We start from the raw sequence: 24,088 nt of genomic DNA, 5'->3' as shown, positions 1-24,088 counted from the left end.
AGGTTACTGGTCTCCAGGCTCGGCTTGTGCTGCCTCCATCTCTGCACACAGATCTGCAACGATAAGCCTGTGTAATTAGTCTGCACCACCTCTGTGAAAGACCGGAACACAGACACATGACACCTGTTTTTGTTGACATTGCCAAAGCGTACAGTAGGTTTCTTCCTAGAAAGCTGAAAAACCTGTTTGTCTAATAACAGGCCTGAATGTAGGTTAATCTGTTTATATGCCGAAGTACACTTTATGTACAACCACACATGTGGGCCACAGCATCTAATACTATGTACTCATATGAATTTCGATTGAATGATATTGAAATGAAAAATAGTGGTGTATGGAACCACAGAGAAAGTGGATGGAAGTGAAGCATGACATGTTGAGAGTCAGTCTGTCTATAGCTATTACAACTTTTAGTTAATGTGCAAACTAAAAGGATGTGTCTTCTGGGGCTTTTTAAATTCTCTGTTAGAGATGACTAACTATTACCTTTAAAGAAATACTCCAGCATTTTTCAACTGAATATCTATAGACTCAATTACAATGGAGGTCTATTGGCATTCAGTAAGAAACCCTTATTTTTGGATAGAACTCTAATGAATTTGTCAGTCAAAGGTATTTGTTAATTAAGATCAAAATCTATTGCCTTTTCAGAGACAGACATGTTTTTACATTTAGTAAACATGAGTAAATGTGGTCCGTGGTAATATTGAACAGATGCAAAGGATTAAGTTTGGGTTAAAAAAAATGTTGGACTATTCCTTTAGCTATACTGACTTTTCAAATACACATACTGTATAAAGTAATATGAGCTGACATTCTCCTCTTTTGATCTGATAAACAGGGAGAAAGTTTGTTTTTATCTGTTCAAAAACGTTGGGGGTTCTGCTCCTTCAGGCAGGTTTTTGTTCTCTCTCATGTTATGAACCATGGCTTAAAAACATGTCAGACTTTGATTTGAAAGATTGACTAATCTTGATTGAGTAGGCACTTATACTCTTTCAACATGTGCATTTTTTCTGTACTTTTATAGTTTTAGCTGATGGTTCTCATACCAAAGTCTTAAACATCTTTAGAATCAGGCACAAGATGTTCCGCAAATGCTATTTCTAATTAATTTCTGATCAGGATTTCATAATTTAAGCATAAAAGGGTTAAAAGCTTTGCTCAGAGGCCCAGCAGAGGTAGCTTGGTAGTGCTGGGATTTGGACATTCTCATCAACAGCCAACATCAACAGTCTTAACCACTGAGCTCCAACCCATCCTTAACCAACATGTAGCTGATATATGTGTCACATCCAGAGCTTCACTAATACAATTCTGTTTCCGATATGGATCCGTTTAATAGACTGCTTTATGATTGTATCCTATTGTTTTTGTCTCAGAAGATGTCACTGCTTGTACTGATACAGAAATCTGTTGCAACACAGAGAGGACAAATTTCTCAGAACACTGTAAAGTAGTCACAGAGGAAGGTAAACTGCTGAGAGATCATCAGCAAGAATTGCTTTACCTCTGATCAACTACAGGCTTCTCCAGCAGTACGCTGTAGCTACTCCACCTGCTCTGATGGCTCAACAACACCTTCCCCCTCTCTACTCCTGCCAACAGCCCTCATATTGAGATGACAATTCAATTCCATGATCACTCTTTTTCCCAGTTCACCTAGACTCTGGTGCAATGAGTAATTTCATATTAATAGAAATGGTAAATCAACTCATTACAGCACATATCCTTTTCATCACCAACCCCCTACATATAAAATAGTCCTTGAGAATCCCTGGCTGTAGGCCACTATCAACTGGGAACACAAGATATAATTTCTTGGCCCAAAAAGAACTGCCTGCACCGCCAACAAATTGTCCCAGTTCAGTAGAAAGCACCAACTCACATCTGTAGATTGACTATAACATTCTTAAGTTAGACCTGAGAAATACCTATAATCAGGGAAACAAGGGCAATATATAAAAAACTGTCTCCACCACTAGGGGTTACTATGAATACCTGGTAATGCAACTTGGCTTAGCCAACATTCCAGTAGTGAAGCATTCCAATCTTTCATCAGTGATGTTTTCTGTGACATACTAGACAAACAGGTAATCATATACAGTATATAGACGACAATCAGACTTAGTCATTTGCAACCCCACAGGCATTTGCCAAACTAAAAGACAGATTTACCTCACTCCTCTGCTAAAAGACCCAGACCTTTCCATTCCATTATGGAATCGAAGGAATGGGATGTAATGGGAATAGGTGCTATCCTATCACAATGCTAACGTAATCCACCAAAATCTTTCCCTTGTTTTTTTTTTTTTTTTTTTTTTTTTTTTTTTTTTACACAAAATGTCTGCTACAGAGAGAAATTATGATGTGGGAATCACAAGCTCCTGGCAATCATACTGGTACTGGCAGAATGGAAACATTGGCTGGATGGTGCACCACATCTACTTGTTACGTCTGCCAAGAAACTTAATCCATGAAAGCTCACATGGGCCTTCTTTTGTTGATTAACTGATTAATTTTACCATTTACTATTGTCCAGGTTCTAAGAATAGGAACGATCATGCTTTGTCTCAGATCAATAAAAGACAGACTGTTATATAGACAATATATAGGCCTACCATTGTGGTGGCTTCAGGACATCTAACATGCACTTCACAAATCGTAGAACAGTGGTGGCCTAGTTCAAGATATTACGCAGTATATACACTATATAAACAAAAGTATATGGACACCTGACCACAACACCCATGTGTGGGCCTTCCCCAAACTATTTGCACAAAGTTGACTAGAAAGTATTTGTATGCTATAAAATTAATATTTCCATTCACTGGAATTAAGGTGCCCAAATCTGTTCTTGCACGACAATGCTGCTGTGCACAACGCGAGGTCCATTAAGACATAGTTCGCCAAGATTGGAGTGGAAGAGTTCGAGTAGCCTGCACAGAGCCTTGACCTCAACCCCATTGAACACATTTGGGATGAACTGGAATGCTGACTGTGCACCAGTTCTCCTCACCTGACATGAGAGCCCAACCTCAATAATGTTCTTATAGTTGAATAGGCAGAAATTCCCACAGACACATTCCAAAATCTAGTGGAAAGCCTTCCCAGAAGAGTGCAGGATGTTATAGCAGCAAATTGGTGACCAAGTTTGGAATGGGATGTTTAACAACCACATATGAGTGTGATAGTGAGGTGTCCACATACGTTCATGCAGCAAATGGGCCAACACGAAATGTACCTTCTGGCAAGGAACACCTGTGATCCCCTCTATACACAGACTGCCTCCTCCCAAAGATTTTATCACTGTTATGGCTTGTTGATAGCCACCCTCTGCCTTTCACGTTGCTGAGATCCTGTTTGAGCTGGTATGTAGTCACTACAGTATCCTGGAGGACATAGTCACAAACTGCAAGCACCAGTTTATCTCCTGAGTATGGCATGTCTTCATGGAGAAGCTGGAGGTAAGAGTAAACCTGAATTCAAGTTATCACCCACAAGCTGTGACAAACTGGCAGTTCACTGACATGGTCAACTTGACAAAATTCACATAGCTTAGGTAAACCACTATAACACCATGCAGCTGAATTTAGATTTACATTTAACTCAGCTCTATATCGGTTGGTAGAGGTGTCGGTGTGCTGGGAATAGAGAAAATTTGACAAATCATTATTATGTTTGGTACACAGGTTTGGTGCAGTGGAACAGTCCTCCTAAAGCTGGCAAATGGAAATAAGGGAAAAAATAGCAAACATAGAAAACATTCTTTTTTATTGAATGTTTGCTATGTAAAGATGTTAAAGTATTTATAATGCCTTCTGAAAGTAATAAATTGTTCCCAATATTTTTCTTCATATTTTCATATTTTGTTTCATGGTAAAATGTGGCTGATCTGAGAATAAAAATAGTTTATTTGGATGCTCCTGGGCAGCACAGTGAGTAGTATTGCCGCCCACTCAGTTTTCTCTGGGCTCTCCGTTTTCCTCCCACTGTCCAAAAAACCAAAAAACAAAACAATGCCAATGGGCAAATTGGCTATGTTAGATTGCTCCAAGGTGTGAATGAGTGTATAAATATGTGTGGTGATTGTATGAATGGATTGTTGTCCCATCCGGAATTAAGTCTATTGACTTGTTCCAGTATTCCTGGGGTAGATTCTGGATCCACCACAACCCTGCTCAATATAAAGCATTAAATACAAAGCATATACATTTTTTGCTAAAGATTCATCCATCCAGTTTCTATTATCCTACAGTAGTGAGGAAGCCTGGAGCCTATCCCACAAACTCGGGGCACAAGGCAGGGGACACCCTGGACGGGGTGCCAACCCATCGCAGGGCACAATCACACACACATTCACACAGTATGGACAAGTTGGAAATGCCAATGTCATATGTCTTTGGACTTGGGGAGAAAACCAGAGTATCTGAAGGGAAGTAATTCAGGGGAAAGTGTGTGATTTTTCCTCTTAAATGACTGAAAATGCAGGCAAACAATTTTCAGTGACTAATTAGACTAATCAGTTTTCACATTTTAGGGGAAAATGTTTGTGGTTTCACACCTTAAAATCCTTAGTCTACGCACAAATCCTAACTTTCCCTTAAATTAGAAATGTTTTAAGGATTTTTGAACATGTCAAACTGAGGTGCTGTGTCATAGTGCAATCACAACATCACATCACGCTGAATTTCCGTTGCGTCAGGTTTGGGTTAACGGAGCATGACGCCATGATTTATGCATAGTTTCGGCACCGCACCCAGGCGTTTTACCTTCCTCTTCTCTTCAGTCTAAATAGTTAAAAGCTTCAAGAAAGCCGAGAAAAGTCATAGTTTCATCTATTCATTACCTCAAAGCAAGAAATGTCACTTCACAGCTGGGTACCTTGACGGGTCTATGATGTCCAAGCATCATAACATACTGTAGACTACTTGTTTCCTGTAGCATAATGCTAATATACTGTATAGCTAAACAGGTGCTAGTTAGGACTGGACGGGGGATGTTCAAAATGTGTTTACAACTAATTTTAAACATTAAAAATATAAAGGGGTTCCGCAGATATACAGTCAAACACACTGTATTTTAGTTTGAAGTGAGTTGTACAATTCGAGGGACTTAGCTGCGTTGTTTGGTTTCTGCTTCAGGAAGGAAATTTCATATTGTACTGTATGTAGGTAGGTGTGCTCGGGCGGTGCCGGTAGCCTCACTAGACACACACACACATACACACTTGTTGCGCCCGACACTGAGTCATCCGAAGCTCTGCGGATATGATGTCGCCCTGCGGACCTTAAACAGGATAAAACACAACTCACACTGAAGCGAACATTAATTAGGCCCACGCTCATGGGTGATGAATGGAAATCTCGTCGAACAGTTTAAGTCATTTAGCTGTGTGCTGATTAAGTGTTGATTACTTTATAGCGCCGGGGAAACAGACAGCATGCTGGTGATTCGCCTCACTTCGGATTCAGATGGGAATGGTAAGCGAATTGAATATTATGTATCATTTTCATAGCATTTTATTATATTATAGCCTTATAAGGGTGGTCAGTGAATTTGTTTGTGTTGATGTTTGTTTACATGCGCGTGCGTGCACTCACGCATCAGGGCTGGGTGCACTCTAAAGGGAAATATTAGTTTTGGAGCTTTTGTTTTATTTATTTATTTATTTATTTATTTATTTATTTATTATTTTGCGTGTGAAATATTTAAATGTGTCCCCACGAGGAAAATTACTTTTTAAAAACATTTTTTAAAAACAAAATTATAGGTCAAATGTTTTAATTGGGTTACTGAGGTTAATGTTATGATCAGATTCAGGTGTAGACTTAGCATTAATTAGCAAAAGTAATAATTGTGTCAGTGGTCCTCACAGTGATACTAAAGTGGAAAAAGTGTGTGTGTGTGTGTGTGTGTGTGCGTGCGAGAGAGAGAGAGAGAGAGAGAGAGAGAGAGAGAGAGAGAGAGAGAGAGAGATGACCATATTGACAGAATAAATATCCACTCAGCATGACCAGTGGGTCAGAAACCGTACACTTGTAACACACTGGCCATTCCATAACAAGCAGTAAATAGTATATTGAACATACCCATGTTCTTTCCTTTATATATAGCCACAGCTTTTTTTATTAGTCTAGAAAAACATTATTCACACAATTACATTTTCATCCTGTTATTCTTTTTTATGTCAGTTAAAGCTCAAATTGTATTTTTTTTTGTATATTTGAACTTATGAATAAAATGTTCTGGACTGTAACAGGTGTTCTTATAATCAAACCAATTGTGTTTGACATTCGTAGCCGTAATATACATAATGCATTGAATCAATATTGTCTTTAAACATAAGCACAATTTTGGAGAGTTTTTTTTTTTTAGTACGTCTGCTCCAACCCCTGAAACCAAATTTGTTCACTGTATACTCAGACCCCCAAAACCTGTTATACAAGTTTTAAAATAAAGAAGCCACATGATTACTGGGGAAGTGCAAAGTTTGGCATTGTTGACAGAGTATATTAACACTGTTTCCATTTTCGCATGTTACAGTCAATTCCACAACTAATGGCAAAAGAGTATACAGAGAATATATGTGTGTGTGTGTGTGTGTGTGTGTGTGTGTGTGTATATATATATATATATATATATATATATATATATATATATATATATATATATATATGTATATATATATATATTTCTGTATACTCTTTTGCCATTAGTTGCAATCAAAATTATTCAACCCCCATTACAAATCAGGTTTATTGTCAACATTTACAGACTGTCAGCTGTTTGCAATGAACAAATCAAACAGAGGCAATTAAAACAGTTCAACACAATGATTCCTTCAAGTGGTTTCCCTAAATTCAACTGAAAAATGCAACTTATAATGATTTCTCCAGTTTCAAAATTGTTCAACCCCCTGAATAGAATCCCTCACAACAGTAAAATGTGCAAAATAGGTGTTGTCTTAAGCACACCTGATGTAACTAATCAAGAGCTTCATTAGTTGTGTCAGGTGTGCTTGAGCTGGAACACATGAAATACCTGAACTGGCTGGGGTAGAAAATGTATGAAATACCTGGACAGGGCAGAAAAAGGAAGCTATCAACAGTTGCAACCAGATTTTTGAGATCTGATAATTCAGGGGTCCTGTACAGCATCTCCATATGGTTGAGCTCAAAAATATTACTGTTGCATGTTGTATTAATTTGTTATTTTCATTCTTCATGAAGAGTGCCAATAGTGTTAGAGTTCAGAAGAAAGCAGTAATAAAACATGTCTTATGTAAAACATGTATATATTTTTTTAATGTCACAGGGACAGTAATAAGACTGCTTTGTCCATTGTCCACCTCTGGCTGTGTGATTGACTCAGAGAAAGCCAGCAACTGGACTTTGAGCAGCGAATACAACTCCACTGCTGCTGTGCCAGCTCTTTCTTCAGACAAATGGAGCAAATGTGAATTTTGGATCGGCCTGACTTTAGCCGTGCTCTCAGCTTTTCTCATAGGCGGAAGTGTGATCCTGAAAAAGAAGGCACTGCTGCGTTTGGCTGCAAATGGGGAAACCAGGGCAGGTCTGTTATGACTGCAAAATACCAATAATACTTCTCGTCACCTTGTGAATTTCGGATCAGTACTTTCCAAACAAAACAATTTTCCTGTTGAACATACAACTGATGCACAGTATACTGATGTATAAACATCTAAACATCACCTTACTGAAAGTTTCACCAGATCAACAATTATATATCTTTGTTCAATTGTGATTTTTTTTTTAATAGAAATCCTTTAGTAGTAGGCTTAAATTATGTTGGTATTTGTTGCAAACACTGGCTAAATTTGAATAAATAGTACAACAGAGATGTTCAATTCTCCAAAAAAAAATTTCACTTCATCTAATTATAAGCAGATTTTTTTAATGCATATTTGTTAGTATGGTGAAGCTTTCTATAAGGAGATTTCTATTGAACATTTATGGAAGGAGTGTCCAGTGTTAGAACTTGGTAAGAGTCAGCGGTAAAGCTGTAAACTTTAGGTATTCCACCATGGGAAAGTTTTCAGGATGGAGCATGTTGCACTTTTTTTTTTCTTTTTTTTTTCATTAAATTTAAAAAATGTAGTGAGAAAAAGTATGATGTGTCATTCCTTTGAAAATGAAAAGGCTTATTCACTGGCAAGTTGTTGTGGTGTATGAGGAATGAAACACTCAAACTTGAAGCTATAGGAAAATAATCAACTTTAGAGTGGTAACTGTAACTCTGCTTTGCCTTGGGCTGCAAGACAGCACCTCCCCATTGATTATTTTCCTATAACATTATCTTTATAATTATAATATTTTTCCTTGCTTAACATTTAATTTGACTATCATGTGTATTGTCAAAATGAATGGTGATGTACAGTAGCTTAGTTTAAACATAATTACATATTCAGCAGTCAATGTTAATACTCATTAACATTTGTGCTAAAATAATGTGGTATAAGCAGGATAATCCACGGCTAGGTGTGCATTACACGATTTTAATGCACTTTGCTTCACATCGGGTGGTTCTTTGCCTGCACGTCGTGCATTAAAATTGTGTAACGCACACCTAGTTGTGCATTATGCCTTACATATATCTGTATCTTCTCTAGGTGAAGGAGGACATGGCTACCTGAAGGACTGGCTGTGGTGGGGTGGACTTTTGACTAGTAAGCTTACTGTATGATGAATCTATACTTAACCATTGTAACCATAAATTATATAATAAATAATAATTGTTTTGGTGTGTTTGTGTGCGCATTTACAGTGGGAGGAGGTGAAGCAGCAAACTTTGCAGCCTACATGTTTGCTCCAGCAACTGTGGTCACTCCTCTTGGAGCACTGAGTGTTCTTTTCAGGTAATATGCTGTACAGTCAAACTTAATATTTACTCTATTATGAAGAGATTATCTACATATCGTGTTTTATGTGCCCCAAATAGTCTTCAGAGCTTAATATCAATAACAACAACGATGATGTGGCTGTGTAACATATGCAAAGTTGTACCTTGGACACACAATACAAGAATGAACTTCCTCTTATCATATTGTAATAGGGGTCATATATTTACATTTACATTTATTCATTTAGCAGATGCTTTTATCCAAAGGGACTTAAAAATGAGGAATGAAATGATATAAAAAATATAAATGATCAGTATATAGGATAGCCAGGATTTTCAGTAACAACGAGATCCTCATTACATAATGTTTATGTTTCGGTATCTTTAATTCTCTCTCTCCAGCGCCGTATTGTCCTCTCACCTGTTTGGGGAAACAATGAACCTGCTTGGGAAGCTCGGCTGTATGCTAAGCCTTTTGGGAAGCACTATAATGGTCATCCACGCACCAGAAGAGGAAGCTGTGACGACTCTGAGTGAGATGACCGATAAGCTGTTGGACCCAGGTGAGTGTATAAAATTCACTTCCATACAGACACTTCCTTTTCTGTGCACAAAAGATTCATTACACTTTGCTACTGTTCCTCTTCGTGGCATAATAGTGTGTGTTATTATCTTGCTTTCTGTTATTTTTTAATTTCTTTGAAATAGGGAATGTATCTTCAGCTTTATAAGCAATCATCAGCAATGTAACTCAAGCCTAGACATGTATCAGGGCTTGTGAGGATTTATTTATAGTGAGGATTACACAGATAATACTATATATAGAAGAAACAAGCAGACAAACAAAGCACAATGAAGCTAACGACTAACGTGGAAGTGGAACAAAATGGTACGTTAAACAAGAAAAACTAATAAATTAAGTTAGGAATAAGGAAACAATCAACAGCTCAGTGATGTGATGAGGTCTGATATGAAACGCAGCCATTATCACCATGAAGTTTATTATTTTTCTATAACAGCTTTATAGGAGAAAAGGTATTTTATTATGCTTATACCCTTTATAGCTATTTTTTTTTTTATCCTTTTACAGCTACATTTAATGTTGTTTAATATTCGCAAAACAAGTTCGCTTCTGTTATCATTATAAACAGGCAGTAGGTCACTTTCTCTTAAAGTTAATAAGACCAAAATATATAACAGGTTACCAATACCAGAAATCAAAGAAACAGCGTTTACCTCTGACTGTTACAAATCACTGACACTGGACATTCCTTTCACAAATAAACATCTCATAGCAGAAAATATCACTATATTAAAAGTTATTTGTCTTAAATAGCGACACTTTCATTTATTCAATATTCATTTATTAGATGTTTATTAGCTGTTACTATCAAAATGAAAATCAGTCTGTACAGGATTTCGGGGAGGGGTTTTTTGTGATTGTTGCGGTCAAAAATGTTTGATTTTGCTGCATATTTTTTCAAAATTTGTGATGCAACTTGCAGAGTTTTTTTGTGCTTTTTTTCCAGAAAACTACAAAATTGCAACTGCACAAAATTGTTTTGCACAGTCTTTTGCAGTGATGTTTGTTGGAAAATGAGAACTTTTAGCTGTACTCACATTTGACGCACGTGAATCGAAGAGGCCTTTGGATGAATGCGTGTTGTGATGACGTCACATGACGCATCTTGGCCCAAATCTGTGGAAAAAAACTGCAACAATTTAGAAAAATTGCAAGCTCCTCTAAATACAGAGTTTGCTTGATTTTCCGTTCATTTCTGGGATCAAAAAATCGTGAAATCCTGGAGGGATTGGAAAACCTATTAGCAGCCAACACTACTGTAAGCTACTGTTTCCTAAAATTAATCAACACCTTCTGACCAATCAGAATCAGGAATTGAACATTGGTGCAGTATAACTGAATTACAACACGAGAAAATAAAGGGACTAAGCAAAAAAGAAATAAATCTAAGGATATAAAAAAAGCATCACATACAGTATGGTAAGGATAGCTCTTAAAATCTAACCACAAAACCCAGAAATAACTAGGCCTCATAAACAAACTAACAAAGACTAGATACAATAGCTTATACACTGACTCCTAGAGATGAGCTTAGACTAGGAAAGATCTAGACAAGGATTGATTATTGAAGAAACAATACTAACTAGGCTTAAAGTAGTAATGCTAGACTGTTAAAAGTAGTACAAGCACGTGGGCAAGTGCAGAGCTTCCTGATATGAGTGTGTGAGAGTGCCTTACACAGTCCTTGTAAGTTAGTGATAGGCTGAAGGTGTTGGTAATCAAGGAAGGAATAGTGTTAGTGTGTACTACTGGAGATGGAGGTCATTTACAGGGCATCAATTTTAATGCAATATTAGAAACAATAACGAAATCGGATAGGCCTCTGATTCTCTGAAATCGAAATCTATGTCTATATCTGGATATCTGTAAAGCTGCTTTGTGACAATGTGCATTGTTAAAAGTGAATAAATAATAAATAGGATTGAATTGAATCCAAAAGACATCACCTCCTCTGTTGAAACTATAAACTCTTGTGCTTCCTGTAACAGAAAATGAGCAGTGCTGAGCAGCTGTGTCCAGGCTCGGGGTGGGGCTAATTACTGGGCTGGAAAACATGTAAACAGAAGCCTGCAATGAAATGGAATGAACCCAGTCTGTGTTTCCTAAGGGTGTAAAAAGTACTGAGAAATTATACTTAAGCCAAAGTCTAGATCTAGTCAACATCTTATTCAGTTAAACATGGAAATATCCAGCCAAAAATGTTCAAGTGAAAATATGTAATAAATGTTCTCAAATATTAAAAAGTAAAATGCAAATGTTTTTATAAAAGTGGAATTAAGTTAATGTCATGTTTTCATTTGAAAACAAACTTTTATTACTTATCTAAAATGGTTATAAACCATAACTAAGCCCTTTTGCCTGAAAACATCATTCCAGCTCTGTATGTTTGCTGCTCATATGTATGATACACGATATGTAGTTTGCTAATAAATTAATCAGTTGAAAAATATTCTGTAAATAAACAATATTTACCATTAGCTACCATTTGACTTGCTACTGGAATTGATGCTAGTTTAATCTTGCTTAGAATTAGCAAAGAAAACAAATTTTAACTTAGTTAAATATAGCCAGTCAATGTTAGCAAAACTTACCTTAACATGCTTCTTCAAATTAGATGGAGTTCATGTCTCAAACAAGATGCCTCATTTTACACGAGTCTTTACTTAGTCCAGGATATGGAAACATTTTCCTGAGGTAGGGCCAGAGGCACTCATCCTCAAGATCAACACTACAGACACAGTCAGACACACGCTATAGCTATAGATAGCTATAGCGCTAACTATATTGTGTAGCATAAGACGGTCACAGCAGATGATGAATTGGCATGATTCTTGATACTAATAAACTTAAACCAATGGATGTTTTAAACTGAAATGTAAGTAAAATTCATTGACTCCCATTCAGTTGACGTATATCATACAGTTATTAGCTAGATAATAGAAGAAAAGAACTTTGAGATTTGTAACAATAAAAAAACCCAGGATGTAAAAAGGGTATTTTTTGTCTTTGAAATGTAATTAAACAAGAGTACAAGAATTCAGTTTCAAAACACTCAGTATAAATACATCAAAATAATACATAAGTATAGTAATGAAGTATAATTTCTCATGTATTTTCTAGCCCTAAAGCATTGCAGTGCAATTGTTATAGTTTTTGTTAAATGGTGGAGTAAGAATCACATTGAATACTATCTCTATCAAAAAAACATGTTCTTAATGATGTTATTGTAGAGCCATTGCTTGACTTTATTCATCTCTATTGAAAATTATAGTATGTGATGGTCATAGGTTAAGAAAAAACATAAAACCTTTGAAAAAGAAAAGAAAACAAACTTAATTACCTAATTATCTTCTGTCTCCTAAAGGTTTCCTTGTGTTTGCCAGCATCCTTCTCATAGCCTGTTTGGTTATGATCTTCTACTTTTCTCCTCGCATTGGTCAGACCAATATATTAATCTACATAAGCATTTGCTCGCTGCTTGGAGCCTTCACCGTGTCTTCAGTGAAGGGCCTGGGCATCTTCCTCCGTACAGTCTTCGTTGAGCCCACTGTCTTCCGGCATCCTCTTACCTGGATACTCCTGCTGACTTTGGTGGCTTCCATCATCATCCAGATCAACTACCTGAACAAGTCTCTGGACACCTTTAACACGCTGCTTGTGTACCCTATCTACTACGTGTTCTTCACCACCGTGGTGCTCACCACCTCCATCATCCTGTTCAAAGAGTGGGGCTCCATGTCAGCTGTGGATGTCGTGGGCACCATCGGCGGCTTCCTGGTCATTGTGCTTGGTGTGAGCATGCTTCATCTCTTTAAGGATCTGCGTGTGACTTTGGATGAGCTGAGGAGTAATCTGTGCCAGCCTCAGGCCCTGGACAGCCCAGGAAAGAGGGAGGACAAGCACATCCTCATTGAGAATGTGGACAGCCTGCCACCAATGAGAGAGGAAGGCCCCAGAGTCTTCATCATCAGCTGAGCAGAGCATCATATAAAATTTACTTTTATTAAAGCATAAAGGATTAGTTAGGCGAGAAAAAACAATCAAGGTTCCATCATCAGCCAAGGCATGTTTGGTGTCTGCTAAGTAGTTTTGTGCTAGAGTTAGGAGGCTAATGTAGCTAACAGGTAGTGGAAGTCATCATCAACTGTCATTGATTTTCAGTAACTGCTTTATCCTGGTCAGAGTCATGGTGGATCCAGAACCTAGGAATACTGGGCCTAAAACAGAAATACACTCTAGGTAGTACTCCAGTCCATTTCAGGGCACCATAGGCACACACATATGCACAGACTCCTTCACACCTACGGGCAATTTAGAGTAGCCAATCCACTTACCAGCATGTTTTTTTGGAGGTGGGAGGAAACCAGAGAACCTGGACGCAAAGACAACATGCTTCCAGATTTAAACAATTCCCCTTTCAACTTTTGGGAACAAACTGCTAACAAATAGCAACCCATGCAAACAAGCTAATCTGGTTCTCCAATATGGCCTCCCCTATAATGTAGTCAGGTTTTGGTCATGTTTATAGATTACATGAGGTCACACTGTGTCCTAAATCACATCATCTTGTCTTGGCATTATTTAATAAGGGCATGCGGTTTAAGGACAGTATCTACTGAATTAGTTTTTTTTTATCGCCATTACTTGTGAAGACCTTTAGTCACTTGGCTCCAGTACAAAACTACAGAAGCAAATGTCTGACACTTAACATATTTTGGCTGATCATGGCTACATTTTATTTATATATATGTGTGTGTGTGTGTGTGTGTGTGTGTGTGTGTGTGTGTGTGTGTGTGTTTACTAAACCCTTCTTATACTTTCATAACATTGCAGTAATATCAGAGGTGTGTTCTCCGATAGAGATGATTTGTGATGCAGCTCCTGCTGAGGATCAGCCTTGATGAGGCAGAACACATGGATTCCTAGTATAGATTATACTGTACTTAATTTTGGATGCAATATTTTTTCAGGAAATTTAAGACGTCTTTAAACATCTTTAATGGTGTCACATTTACAGTAATGTTGCAGTTATGGAAGTCTTTTAATGCTGGTGTTTATACAACTTTTTCTATTTATAGATTAGATGGTTTAGATAGACCTTTACAAAACTTTGTGCAAGGCATTGGCAACAGCGTGCACTTCTGGCGCCGTGTCCACAAAGCACATTTGTCAAAGCAATTTGATGCAAATCTCTCCATTTAGTTGCTGCTGCACTTCACTTGCATGTAAGGAAATCTTCCAGCAAGCAAAGTATGTTCAGGTCAAAACCATTTCAGAGGCTTTTTTGAAACTTAAGGTATCAAGGTAGTATATTATGAAGTAGTATTTGGGTTTCTTTTCTTAAAAATGCTAAATGTCTTATGGCAATGCTGTATTGATGGGGTTTGCCTTTGAAACTTTTTTGTGTAAAAGAGGCTCAGTGCAATGCATTTTAAAATGTGAAGTCTATTTCAGAAACTGTGAAAACTATAAAGTAGCTGAAGACACGATGCATCAGCTGTTGAATGAGGCTGAGGCTGATGACTGTCAGTGATCCATGCAAATATTAAACAATATGCAAACAATGACCAATAGTGTTCTATGAACAATATTTCATTAACAGTCATGTTTTCTCCAACGAATATACAGTGCAAGGCAGGCTGTCTCCATAATATCCATACCTGATGTAGGGTCTACACAAAAAGATACAGACAAAGAATAAAGGTAACACCCTGAACAAATATGTATTATAACCTAATCTCTAACCAAACATGGCTACTGCCATGAAAATGGCCTACTGCTACACTCACTGCACTACAAGATGTGTTTTTCCCCTCAAGTAAGTCATGTGACTTTAACAAAGAGGCAATACATCAATCTAATGTTGTCTATGTTCATAATAGACAAATACAACCATTAAAATAAATTCGAACATGAAGTCAAATAAGTTGTTTCAATAATTATGATGTCTAAACAAAAGCACTTCTCAGTAGCTTGCAGTTTTGGAGATGAAATGTCATACACACTACATGCCACTAGTCTGCACTATATCCTATCAGTGAACAAACATAAACAAGTTAAAACAGAAATTATATTAATTAATACCTAAATAAATAGACTTGAGAACCCTACTTCATAGTTTACTACAGTAGTAGGACTTATTGGTGCTGTATCAAACATAAATGAATTAAACATAAATAATAAAGTTAAGGTTTCACTGTTAGCTCCTAAACAAAACAGTGAGAGCTTCATTTCTCCCTCACCAATTTCCACCAGTGTTCAATGTCAAAATAATGAGACTTCAAACATAGTAATAGTGGAGAGCCTGGTGCAAATGTTTGGCTCAAAGGTCCAGAATGCAATACAGCTAAACAATACAGTTGTGCAGAGTTATAGCCAAGAATCGTTTTGGCTAGTTAGTGATATATGAGATGACGATGGTGGTATTAGCATGAAACTTTGGATGCTGATGTCTTGGAGCTACAGATGAGGGACTGAGAGAGCTGGACAGACAAAGCACTCAAGTGCTGCTGCATCATGTGATTCAGGTAGTGGTGAATGTACCTGCACAAATACTTCCGCATTATAACCACTTACTTCTGCTTCCGGTTTGTCCACTATAATGGCAATGTTGCTGTTTTACACCCAGGTGTTCCCGAAAATTAACGTCACCAACGCTCATCGTATATGTAAGAACACTTGTAAAACTCCTTCTAGTAAGCTGGAGAAAGGCTGTCCCAAGGAACTCGGGGTACAAGACGGGACACCCTGGACTCCAATCACACACACAAGTAGGAGGTGAAATTCAAACCCCCATCCCCAGAAGTGCGAAGCACTAAACCAACTATTTAAAAACAAAATATGGCATAGCCCTGAGTGCAAGTAGTCCTTTACCCCTGCAGCCACCATCAGTAAGTAGTCGAACGGCATTGTGGGTAATGTAGGAAACTGTTGACCAAAGTGATAATAGACCAGCATTTCGATGAAAGAAGTTTAAGCTTAAAAAGTCAACTTACAAGTTCATTACAAAATAAATATTTGACACCATTTAAGAGCATATGTTAATTATAAAGATTATTATGCAAGTGGTTCAGGGGTGGATTTTTCCTTTAATGGTTCTTCAGCTTGTCTTTCTCAGGGCACTCTTAAAGGATTCTCAGGAAAAAAAGGATATTAAACTGACTTTTTTAATCGTCAAAAATCTTGCCCAGATGTGGAGTGTATCTATGTTCCCAGAGTCCTATGTTCCCCAGATTTATATGGCACATAATGAATACACAGTGATTTAAAGCTGCAGTTAAGCTTCAGCATAAGTGAGAGCTGGTACATATTCATACTTAACATTTTGTTCCTTTTATGACCGTTTATATGTGTTTTATAGAGAAAGTGAATCCTGACTGCATAAAACCTTTGGAAAAGTTTACTTAATGTGTGTTAACAGCATGTTAACTGTGGAGCATAGGACCCTGGGAATATAGAACATTGGTTAACTTGCAAACCCAATACTAGATTTGCAAGTTAGTGACGTACTTAATGAAGCCATTTTTAAAATTGCATAGCATGTATTAGACTTGAATACTTGAGTATGTATAAATATGTATACTTTTTGATTTTTATTTTGCTACATTCTTCATACCTTTAAGATTCTGATACCCCTGATTACCCTCAATTGCCTAAAAACTAATTAAAACTACAACAGGGGTGTTTATAATCCAAGTATGGACTGCAAATTATTTTCGAAGCTACACAATATTCACGTTTTCAGGTGAAATTATTCATAGTAATGGTAACCCTAGAGTGTGAAACTGCAATTCTCACTGCCACCAATAGGTGTCAGCCTCTTCATGCAAATTCTGCGGTTCCATGTCTACAGTATTTCTAATAAAACGCCACAAAAGCTAAAAGCCATATGCGAATTGTCCTTTTGTAGCTGAACAGCAGTAATAGAAAACAGCAAGACGTTTGTGGATTTTAGAGAGTTGATGAAGTAGAAAGTGAATGGATAGGCTTTGCAGCCTTCGAACCTTTTCCATTTTGCAGCACTATATGCAATCAATTCGAAATCAATTCACTGTTAAGGTAATTTCTTTCATCCCTTACAAGTGATGCTTTTTTGCTTTAGAGGAACACATTGTCCTTTAATTGCTTTTTTTGTTGTTCAAGTCCTGCCAGGAGTGCTTTGAATCGCAAAGGTTAAGGCATGAAATATTCATTGCTGAACTTCAGTACAGAATGATGCATTTGTTTAAAATATATATATATATTTCTCAAATACGAAGCAAGAACATTTGCGAATACTATGCATCTTTTTGAATACTATTACTATACTCTCTTCAGGCTAATATTTGCATATACATAGTGATTAATCTTTTCACATCTTTAACATATCAAAAATCATAACTGTTTTTTCCAGTCTTAACATGTTGGTTAAAGATAGGTGTGTGCTGCTCGTGTTTTCTCCTTGATCGTAGTATACTAGTCAGCTCAGTGGTCTGCTCATGTAATGATTAGATTTCTAAAGAGCTCTCCGGCTCCTAATTAACAGCCATGGCATTTGTGATAAATGTCAAGTGTTTGTTTCAATCAGACGCCTCATTGTCCAGTCACTAAAACCCAACATGAGAGCGAAAAGAAGAAGAAGAAGAGGAAAAAGAAGAAGTGGAAGAATAGACTAGAGGAAAGCATGAACAACCAAAAAAAAAGTGAAGGGTGGTGGAGTCAAGAGCTTAAATTAGAGGGATGAGAAAGTGAAGGAGCTATCCTGCTGTTATTGAAGAGGAAGACGGTGCAGGTGGTTACTATGAAGCTAATGTAGTCATGTTGTAGAATAATGAAATTCTGTCCTACCCAGCATGCAATATCCTGGTAGGAGGAACGTAATGGACTTCCCGCCAAGGTCTGAAGTGCAAAATGCATTAGATGTGACATCGGTCTTTAATGAATAGGCCTCTCACTTTTCTTTCTTTCCCCTCTTGAATTATTACTTACCACTCAGGAGCGGGGGGGGGGGGGGCTGGGGGGGGGGGGGGGGGATGGTGGGAGGGTGACCTGCAGACAGGTGCATACTGCCTTGTCAATCCTCCAAACTTTAAAATAAAGAGTATTGTACCTTAATTTTCCTGAAAATGTGTCAGCATTAAAATCTATCACTGATCACGTTAAATAGTATGTACAGTCTAGGTACAAATTATGTAATTTTCCAGGTGAGTCCATGTTTGGGCTGTCATTGAGTCATTAACCATTTTAGCCAAATTTACATAGAAATTCACTAGAATGGCTTTGGTGTCCTCATGCCAGTAGCATAGATGCTATTTGAGCACATTTTTGTGGATTTACTAATTCTATGCTGAAAATTTCAACTCTGTTACTTGTTTAAGAGCAGCTATAAAAAAAATAATAATAAAAAATAAAAAAAGAAAAAGATATTTACTGGTTTTCACATGTTTACATGTTGCTGTATATTGAAAGTTGAAAATACTCTTCATTTTAAAAAGTGATTTAGTAAGTCAATATCACAATAATAATAATAAAAATACATGGGGGGGGGGGGCTTTTCTTCTTCCTGTGATCTTCAGGAATTTGACGCTTTCATAAAGGGGAATATGTTCAGGATAACAGGGTTGAGTGAATGTTGTTCAACTGAAATGTACAGTTTACATAACCTGTAATGGATGAATCATGGAAAAATATGTTTCAAACACAACTGATTCACATTGATTTACACATTACTGAGTGTATATTGTAATGATTGTATTTAAAGGTAAAGTGTGGTTAAAATGGGCTAGGACATACCAGAACTTTATCTGAAACATGCACATAGGTTGTTGTGAAGGACACTTTACCTGTATTTAAAATGTCTTTCACCTTCATGTACATTTGTTACTGTAATATCAGTGGGACACAAATGGCACCCCAGTTGTAGAATGACCCTCCTACACATTATAGTCCAAGTCTACATAACTTAATCTCAGTGATCTAAAAAATGGTGGGGTAAGTCACATGTTGTCCACCGTGCTGGAGGTTGGAGACCCACCACAACACCTCACCTCCCTACAGGGTCTTTCCCCAATGCTCTGCCATTGGCTACAGTTGGGTTTTGGCCAACGTTCTTTTGGCAGTTGTTGAACCAGTTTTTGGCACAATGCTGGCTTACTGCTGAGTGTTTGGCCATGCCTCCTGTGGTGGTGAATCTGCTGATCGCAGGGCTTTTGCTGGGTATATGATTTCCACAAAGCTTACATGCTGGTTATATCCCTGTAGAGCTGCATGATGCCTCTGATGCATTTATAGATCCCATGGAGGTTTCTTAACTTTCTACTCTATTATTTTGGCCTTGTAGTTAAATAATAGTTAAATGTGAATTTTCTTGTGTCTTGTGTCCCTATGCCATATGATGTGTAGTGATGCTTTGACCACTGTAAAGTCCCATATACTATACTATACTATAATATAATATAATATAATATAATATAATATAATATAATATAATATAATATAATATCTATTGGAACTTTACCTTAACCAGTTTTGGTGAGTCCCATGTGCCCATTGTAGTAGCTTCAGATTCCTGTTCTTGGATGACAGGAGTGGAACCTGATGTGGTCTTCTCCTGTTGTAAGCCCATCCGTCTTAAAGCTCGAAGTGCTGTGCATTCTGAGCTTCTTATCTGCTCACCACTGTTGTAAAGAGTGGTTATTTAAGTTACCATAGCCTTCCTGTCAGCTTGAACCAGTCTGGCCATTCTTCTCTGACGTCTCTCAACAAAGTGTTTCTGTCTGTAGACGTTTTTTGTTTTTGCCACCATATGGAGAATGGTGTGTGAAAATCTGAAATATTTTGAAATATTCAAACCAGCCCACCAATGCACCAACAATCATGCCATGGTGAAAGCCAGTGAGATCACATTTTGTTTTCCATTCTGATGTTTGATGTAAACATTACCTGAAGCTGTACTGACCTGTATCCGTAAGATTTTATGCATTGCAATTCTGCAATATGATTGGCTAATTGGACAATTGCATTTATGCACAGGTGTCTGTAATAAAGTGGTCAGGAGTGTAATTTTTGCTATGAAATGGACATAGAGTGTCGTTAATTCATTTTTCTTTATGAATTCCATGGTTTCCGTCCATCTATGCACAAAAGAGGACAGTTTTTGAGAAGATTTTTCTGTAGCGTCACCTAATCCTCGATTTAATATTACTTAATCTGTGTTGTCACTCAGGCTTTTGCTGGTAGCTGCATGTTTGCATGTTCATTGAGGAAATCACTTCTCTCTCATAAATCATCAGTCTATAATTAAGCATCTCGGCTGGAAAGTATTTGGACATTCAGAAACTGTTAGAACTCAGCCATGTGCTGGTCCCCAAAGATTTTTTTTTTCCCTTTGAATGATGAATGATGTGAAAGCCTGGAAGGCTGTGTGTTTCCACTGCCTGCTTGTCTTGTTAACCAGGCCTTGTTGCTTCAAAGCTGAAATCAGTAATCTCAACAAAAAGGGTCTAATTAGAGATAAGGGAAAACAACACTGCTGCTATCATAAATTACCCTGATTCTCTCTAGCGTAGTATGCTTACCGTCTTTCTGCACCTTCTTTCTCCATTCTCTATCCGCAATGCTTTCTTAAGCTCTTAACACAGGAAGACTGAGCGGTAAATTAAATTAATGTTAGCCTTTTTCTCATTCATTCATCATTTCCAATAAAATGATTAGAGCTGTTGTAAGTACATCGTTAAAACCGAAAGCATAAAAGGCCCATTAAAAAGTCATTAAGGGCAGCTTAGCATGAAGGTCTACCCTGTTGGGCTTTTAGCCAGCCAAGATGTAGGGGTTCTATTTTATGGACATCATTTGAAATGTGGACCTGTAATTACAAGCAGAATAAATAGGATGGCAAAACAGACTGAACACAAAAGGACGGTAGTGAATTGGCAGGAAATGGCTTAAAGAGTTGGACGTGATGGGTTCAGTGGAGCAGAATTCTGTTTGAACAGGGCAGAAATAGTAATAGAAAGAAACCCTTGTATGTATAGATATTTGGGTTAAAAACAGATTATCCATATGCTCACATTCAAACTGTTTCATCAGAATTGTTCTGAGAAAGCTCTACCTTGGAGGTAGGCGGTAAATCATCAGTTCAAACTGCCAAAAGGTTGAAGTTAAATATTTAAATATGGCACTCTTTAAATATGGCATTCATCTCCTAGCTACTGACAATCGTTCAGGTGTTCTTTTCTAGTTGGTGTTAGCTTGAATCTTTCGTTATAACTAGCATGTTTGTTTGCTTTATAGTAGTTATTTTAAACCAGAAAACTACCCAAAATCCTAGCTAGCTCTATAATGTATAAACCATAAAACTTTTTAAAATCTGTTTGGTTGTTAGCTAGCCGTGCATATTGTTACATTATGTGCCATATAAAACTTGGGAACATAGGACCGTGGGAACATACTGTAGATATGCTCCCCTAGCTTGGTATCTAGCATGCTATTTGTCTTGTTAAACAAGACAATGGCTCAAAAATCTAAATCTCTCTATAATATATATAAATCATAAATTCTATTAATGACTAATATTTTTAGCTCGCTTGGTAGTTAGCAACCTAGTTGGCGTTATCATGAAACTTTCTTTATAACTAGCATTTTTCTTTGCTTTATAGTAGTTATTTTAAAACAGAACACTGCCTAGAAGCCCACATAGCTCTATAATGTATATAAACAATAAACCATCCATCCATCTTCTTCTACCGCTTAATCCTTTTCAGGGTCACGGGGAACCTGGAGCCTATCCCAGGAGCATCGGGCACAAGGCGGGGTGCCAATCCATCTCAGGGCACAATCACATACACACTCACACACCCATTCATACACTACGGACAATTTAGACACGCCAATCAGCCTACCATGCATGTCTTTGGACTGGGGGAGGAAACCGGAGCACCTGGAGGAAACCCCCGCAGCACAGGGACATGCAAACTCCGCACACAATCGAACCCCGGACCCTGGAGGTGTGAGGCGAACGTACTAACCACTAAGCCACCGTGCGCCCTTATAGTAGTTGTGTTATACAATAAAACTGCCCAGAAAGCTAGCTAGCCCTTTAATGGATATAAACTTAAAAAAAAGTAGCTTTAAAAAAAAAAACTAATGGTAGTTTGTTAGCTGGAAACATTCTTGATAACTAGCATGTTTGTTTGCTTTCAATGACTTATTATAAATGAGAAAACTATCCAGAAATCTACAGCTTATATTAACAGTACATGGAGACTCCTTGTAAAGTTGTGCCACATAAACAGAAAAAAAGATGTAAAAACAAACAAACATGTAATTGTTTATATTGTGATGTTTAATTTGCATTATTGTAAGAAGTTTTCAGTGTGAGAGCTTTGTAACAATCATAGATAAAGCTTTTACAGACACTCCAAAACATTAAGTGTAAATATAACCTGCTGCTATTGGAAAATAATCAACTTTGTGTCATATCACACCATCCCAACATTGATGATTTTCCTATAACAGCATTCCCTGTCATGGTTTAATCCTTACTTACTACTACACTCCTAAATATTCTATGTAGCACTCTCTTCTACTGGAAAGTACTCTGTTGTGAGATACTACATAGAAATGTCGTCCCCTGCTGAAAAAACAAACTAACAAACAATAGAAACCCTCATAAAAAAAATAAATAATTTTAATGGTTATAATAGAATTGTATTGGTTTTAATTGGGTGTCTACTGGTAATGTGTTGCCTTCTATTGGTGGCATGTTATGTCTAGTGGATACAATTAAGGACCAATAATGGTAATGGTTTTAATGGTTAGCTGATAGTTTGTAATGTTATTTGTAGTGGAAACCATTCGAATTTCTATGATGGTCTCTATTTACTTTTCAGCACAGTCCAGCGGGAAAAATTCTTGTTGTAACCATTATTTTTCTTCTAGTGTACTTGTTTTGTCAGTATTTTTCTTTTCTTATTTTGGGCTAGCATTACATGGCAGGAGAAGAGTAGTGAAGTGTTTTTGTTTTGGCTCCTGTTTCCAAAAAGAGCCTGCTGTACAACAGTGCACTGTAGCAGTAATTCTGTGAGGAGGCAAGGTCTTAATGAGCAGCAGGGTTGTTAAAGACATAAGCACCTTGATGAGTTATTTCATCTCTTATTTAGCATGAACCCAGCTCTGTGATTGCCTTTTTAATTAGACTGCAGATGGTGGAGTTGTTATATTATCTAGGGCCTCATGGAAAGCTTACTTAATGCAAGCTTGTGTAGCTTTCCTTTCAAAATGCTTGACTCTGCTAGCTTTTCTGCTGTATTAGATCCGTATGTCTATCTGAGCATATTTTGTTTTTTCCTCAGCAAACAGCATTTTAAGTTTTGAGGGTGATAACACGACAATGTCTAAATTTCACAGAGATACATGAGAACTTGGATATTATCAATACAGACTGTAAAATTCAGCGCTGTGATAAGTCTGTGTCCATTTTCCATTTAATTTAAATCCAGTTTCATAGTATCTTTATTCTGGATTACTGTTTGAGCCTTTAGCAAACAATAGGGGGTGCTGTGGTCATCTTATTACAAAAGGAGGGAAGCCCAGAAGCAGTTCTTGTGCTCCTTTACAAAATTTTTAAAATAAATAAAACTTTCTGAAATCTCCACTTTCATAGGA

At 37.3% G+C, this 24,088-nt stretch overlaps 1 protein-coding gene across 1 annotated transcript; it reads left to right on the top strand.

The window, feature by feature from the left end:
• The first annotated feature begins 4,739 nt into the window (after positions 1 to 4,739).
• Positions 4,740 to 15,012, top strand: nipal4 (NIPA like domain containing 4). The gene is made up of 6 exons (XM_017493375.3): positions 4,740 to 5,483; positions 7,318 to 7,575; positions 8,633 to 8,689; positions 8,788 to 8,878; positions 9,265 to 9,425; positions 12,810 to 15,012. The coding sequence occupies exons 1-6, from the start codon at positions 5,444 to 5,446 to the stop codon at positions 13,418 to 13,420; spliced, it is 1,218 nt and encodes a 405-aa protein (XP_017348864.1). The 5' UTR covers positions 4,740 to 5,443; the 3' UTR covers positions 13,421 to 15,012.
• The last annotated feature ends 9,076 nt before the right edge of the window (positions 15,013 to 24,088 follow it).

Source organism: Ictalurus punctatus, chromosome 18 (genome assembly GCF_001660625.3).
Source record: "Ictalurus punctatus breed USDA103 chromosome 18, Coco_2.0, whole genome shotgun sequence".
In the NCBI taxonomy this organism is placed as follows: domain Eukaryota; kingdom Metazoa; phylum Chordata; class Actinopteri; order Siluriformes; family Ictaluridae; genus Ictalurus; species Ictalurus punctatus.
Note: the sequence above shows the minus strand (reverse complement) of the source record. Positions and strands in the feature narration are given on the sequence as shown.

Coding starts and splice junctions, on each gene's coding strand:
- nipal4 (XM_017493375.3), top strand. CDS start 5,444: ATGCTGGTGATTCGCCTCACTTCGGATTCAGATGGGAATG. Junction 8,879..9,264: donor GCACTGAGTGTTCTTTTCAG/GTAATATGCTGT, acceptor CTCTCTCTCCAG/CGCCGTATTGTCCTCTCACC. Junction 9,426..12,809: donor CGATAAGCTGTTGGACCCAG/GTGAGTGTATAA, acceptor TGTCTCCTAAAG/GTTTCCTTGTGTTTGCCAGC.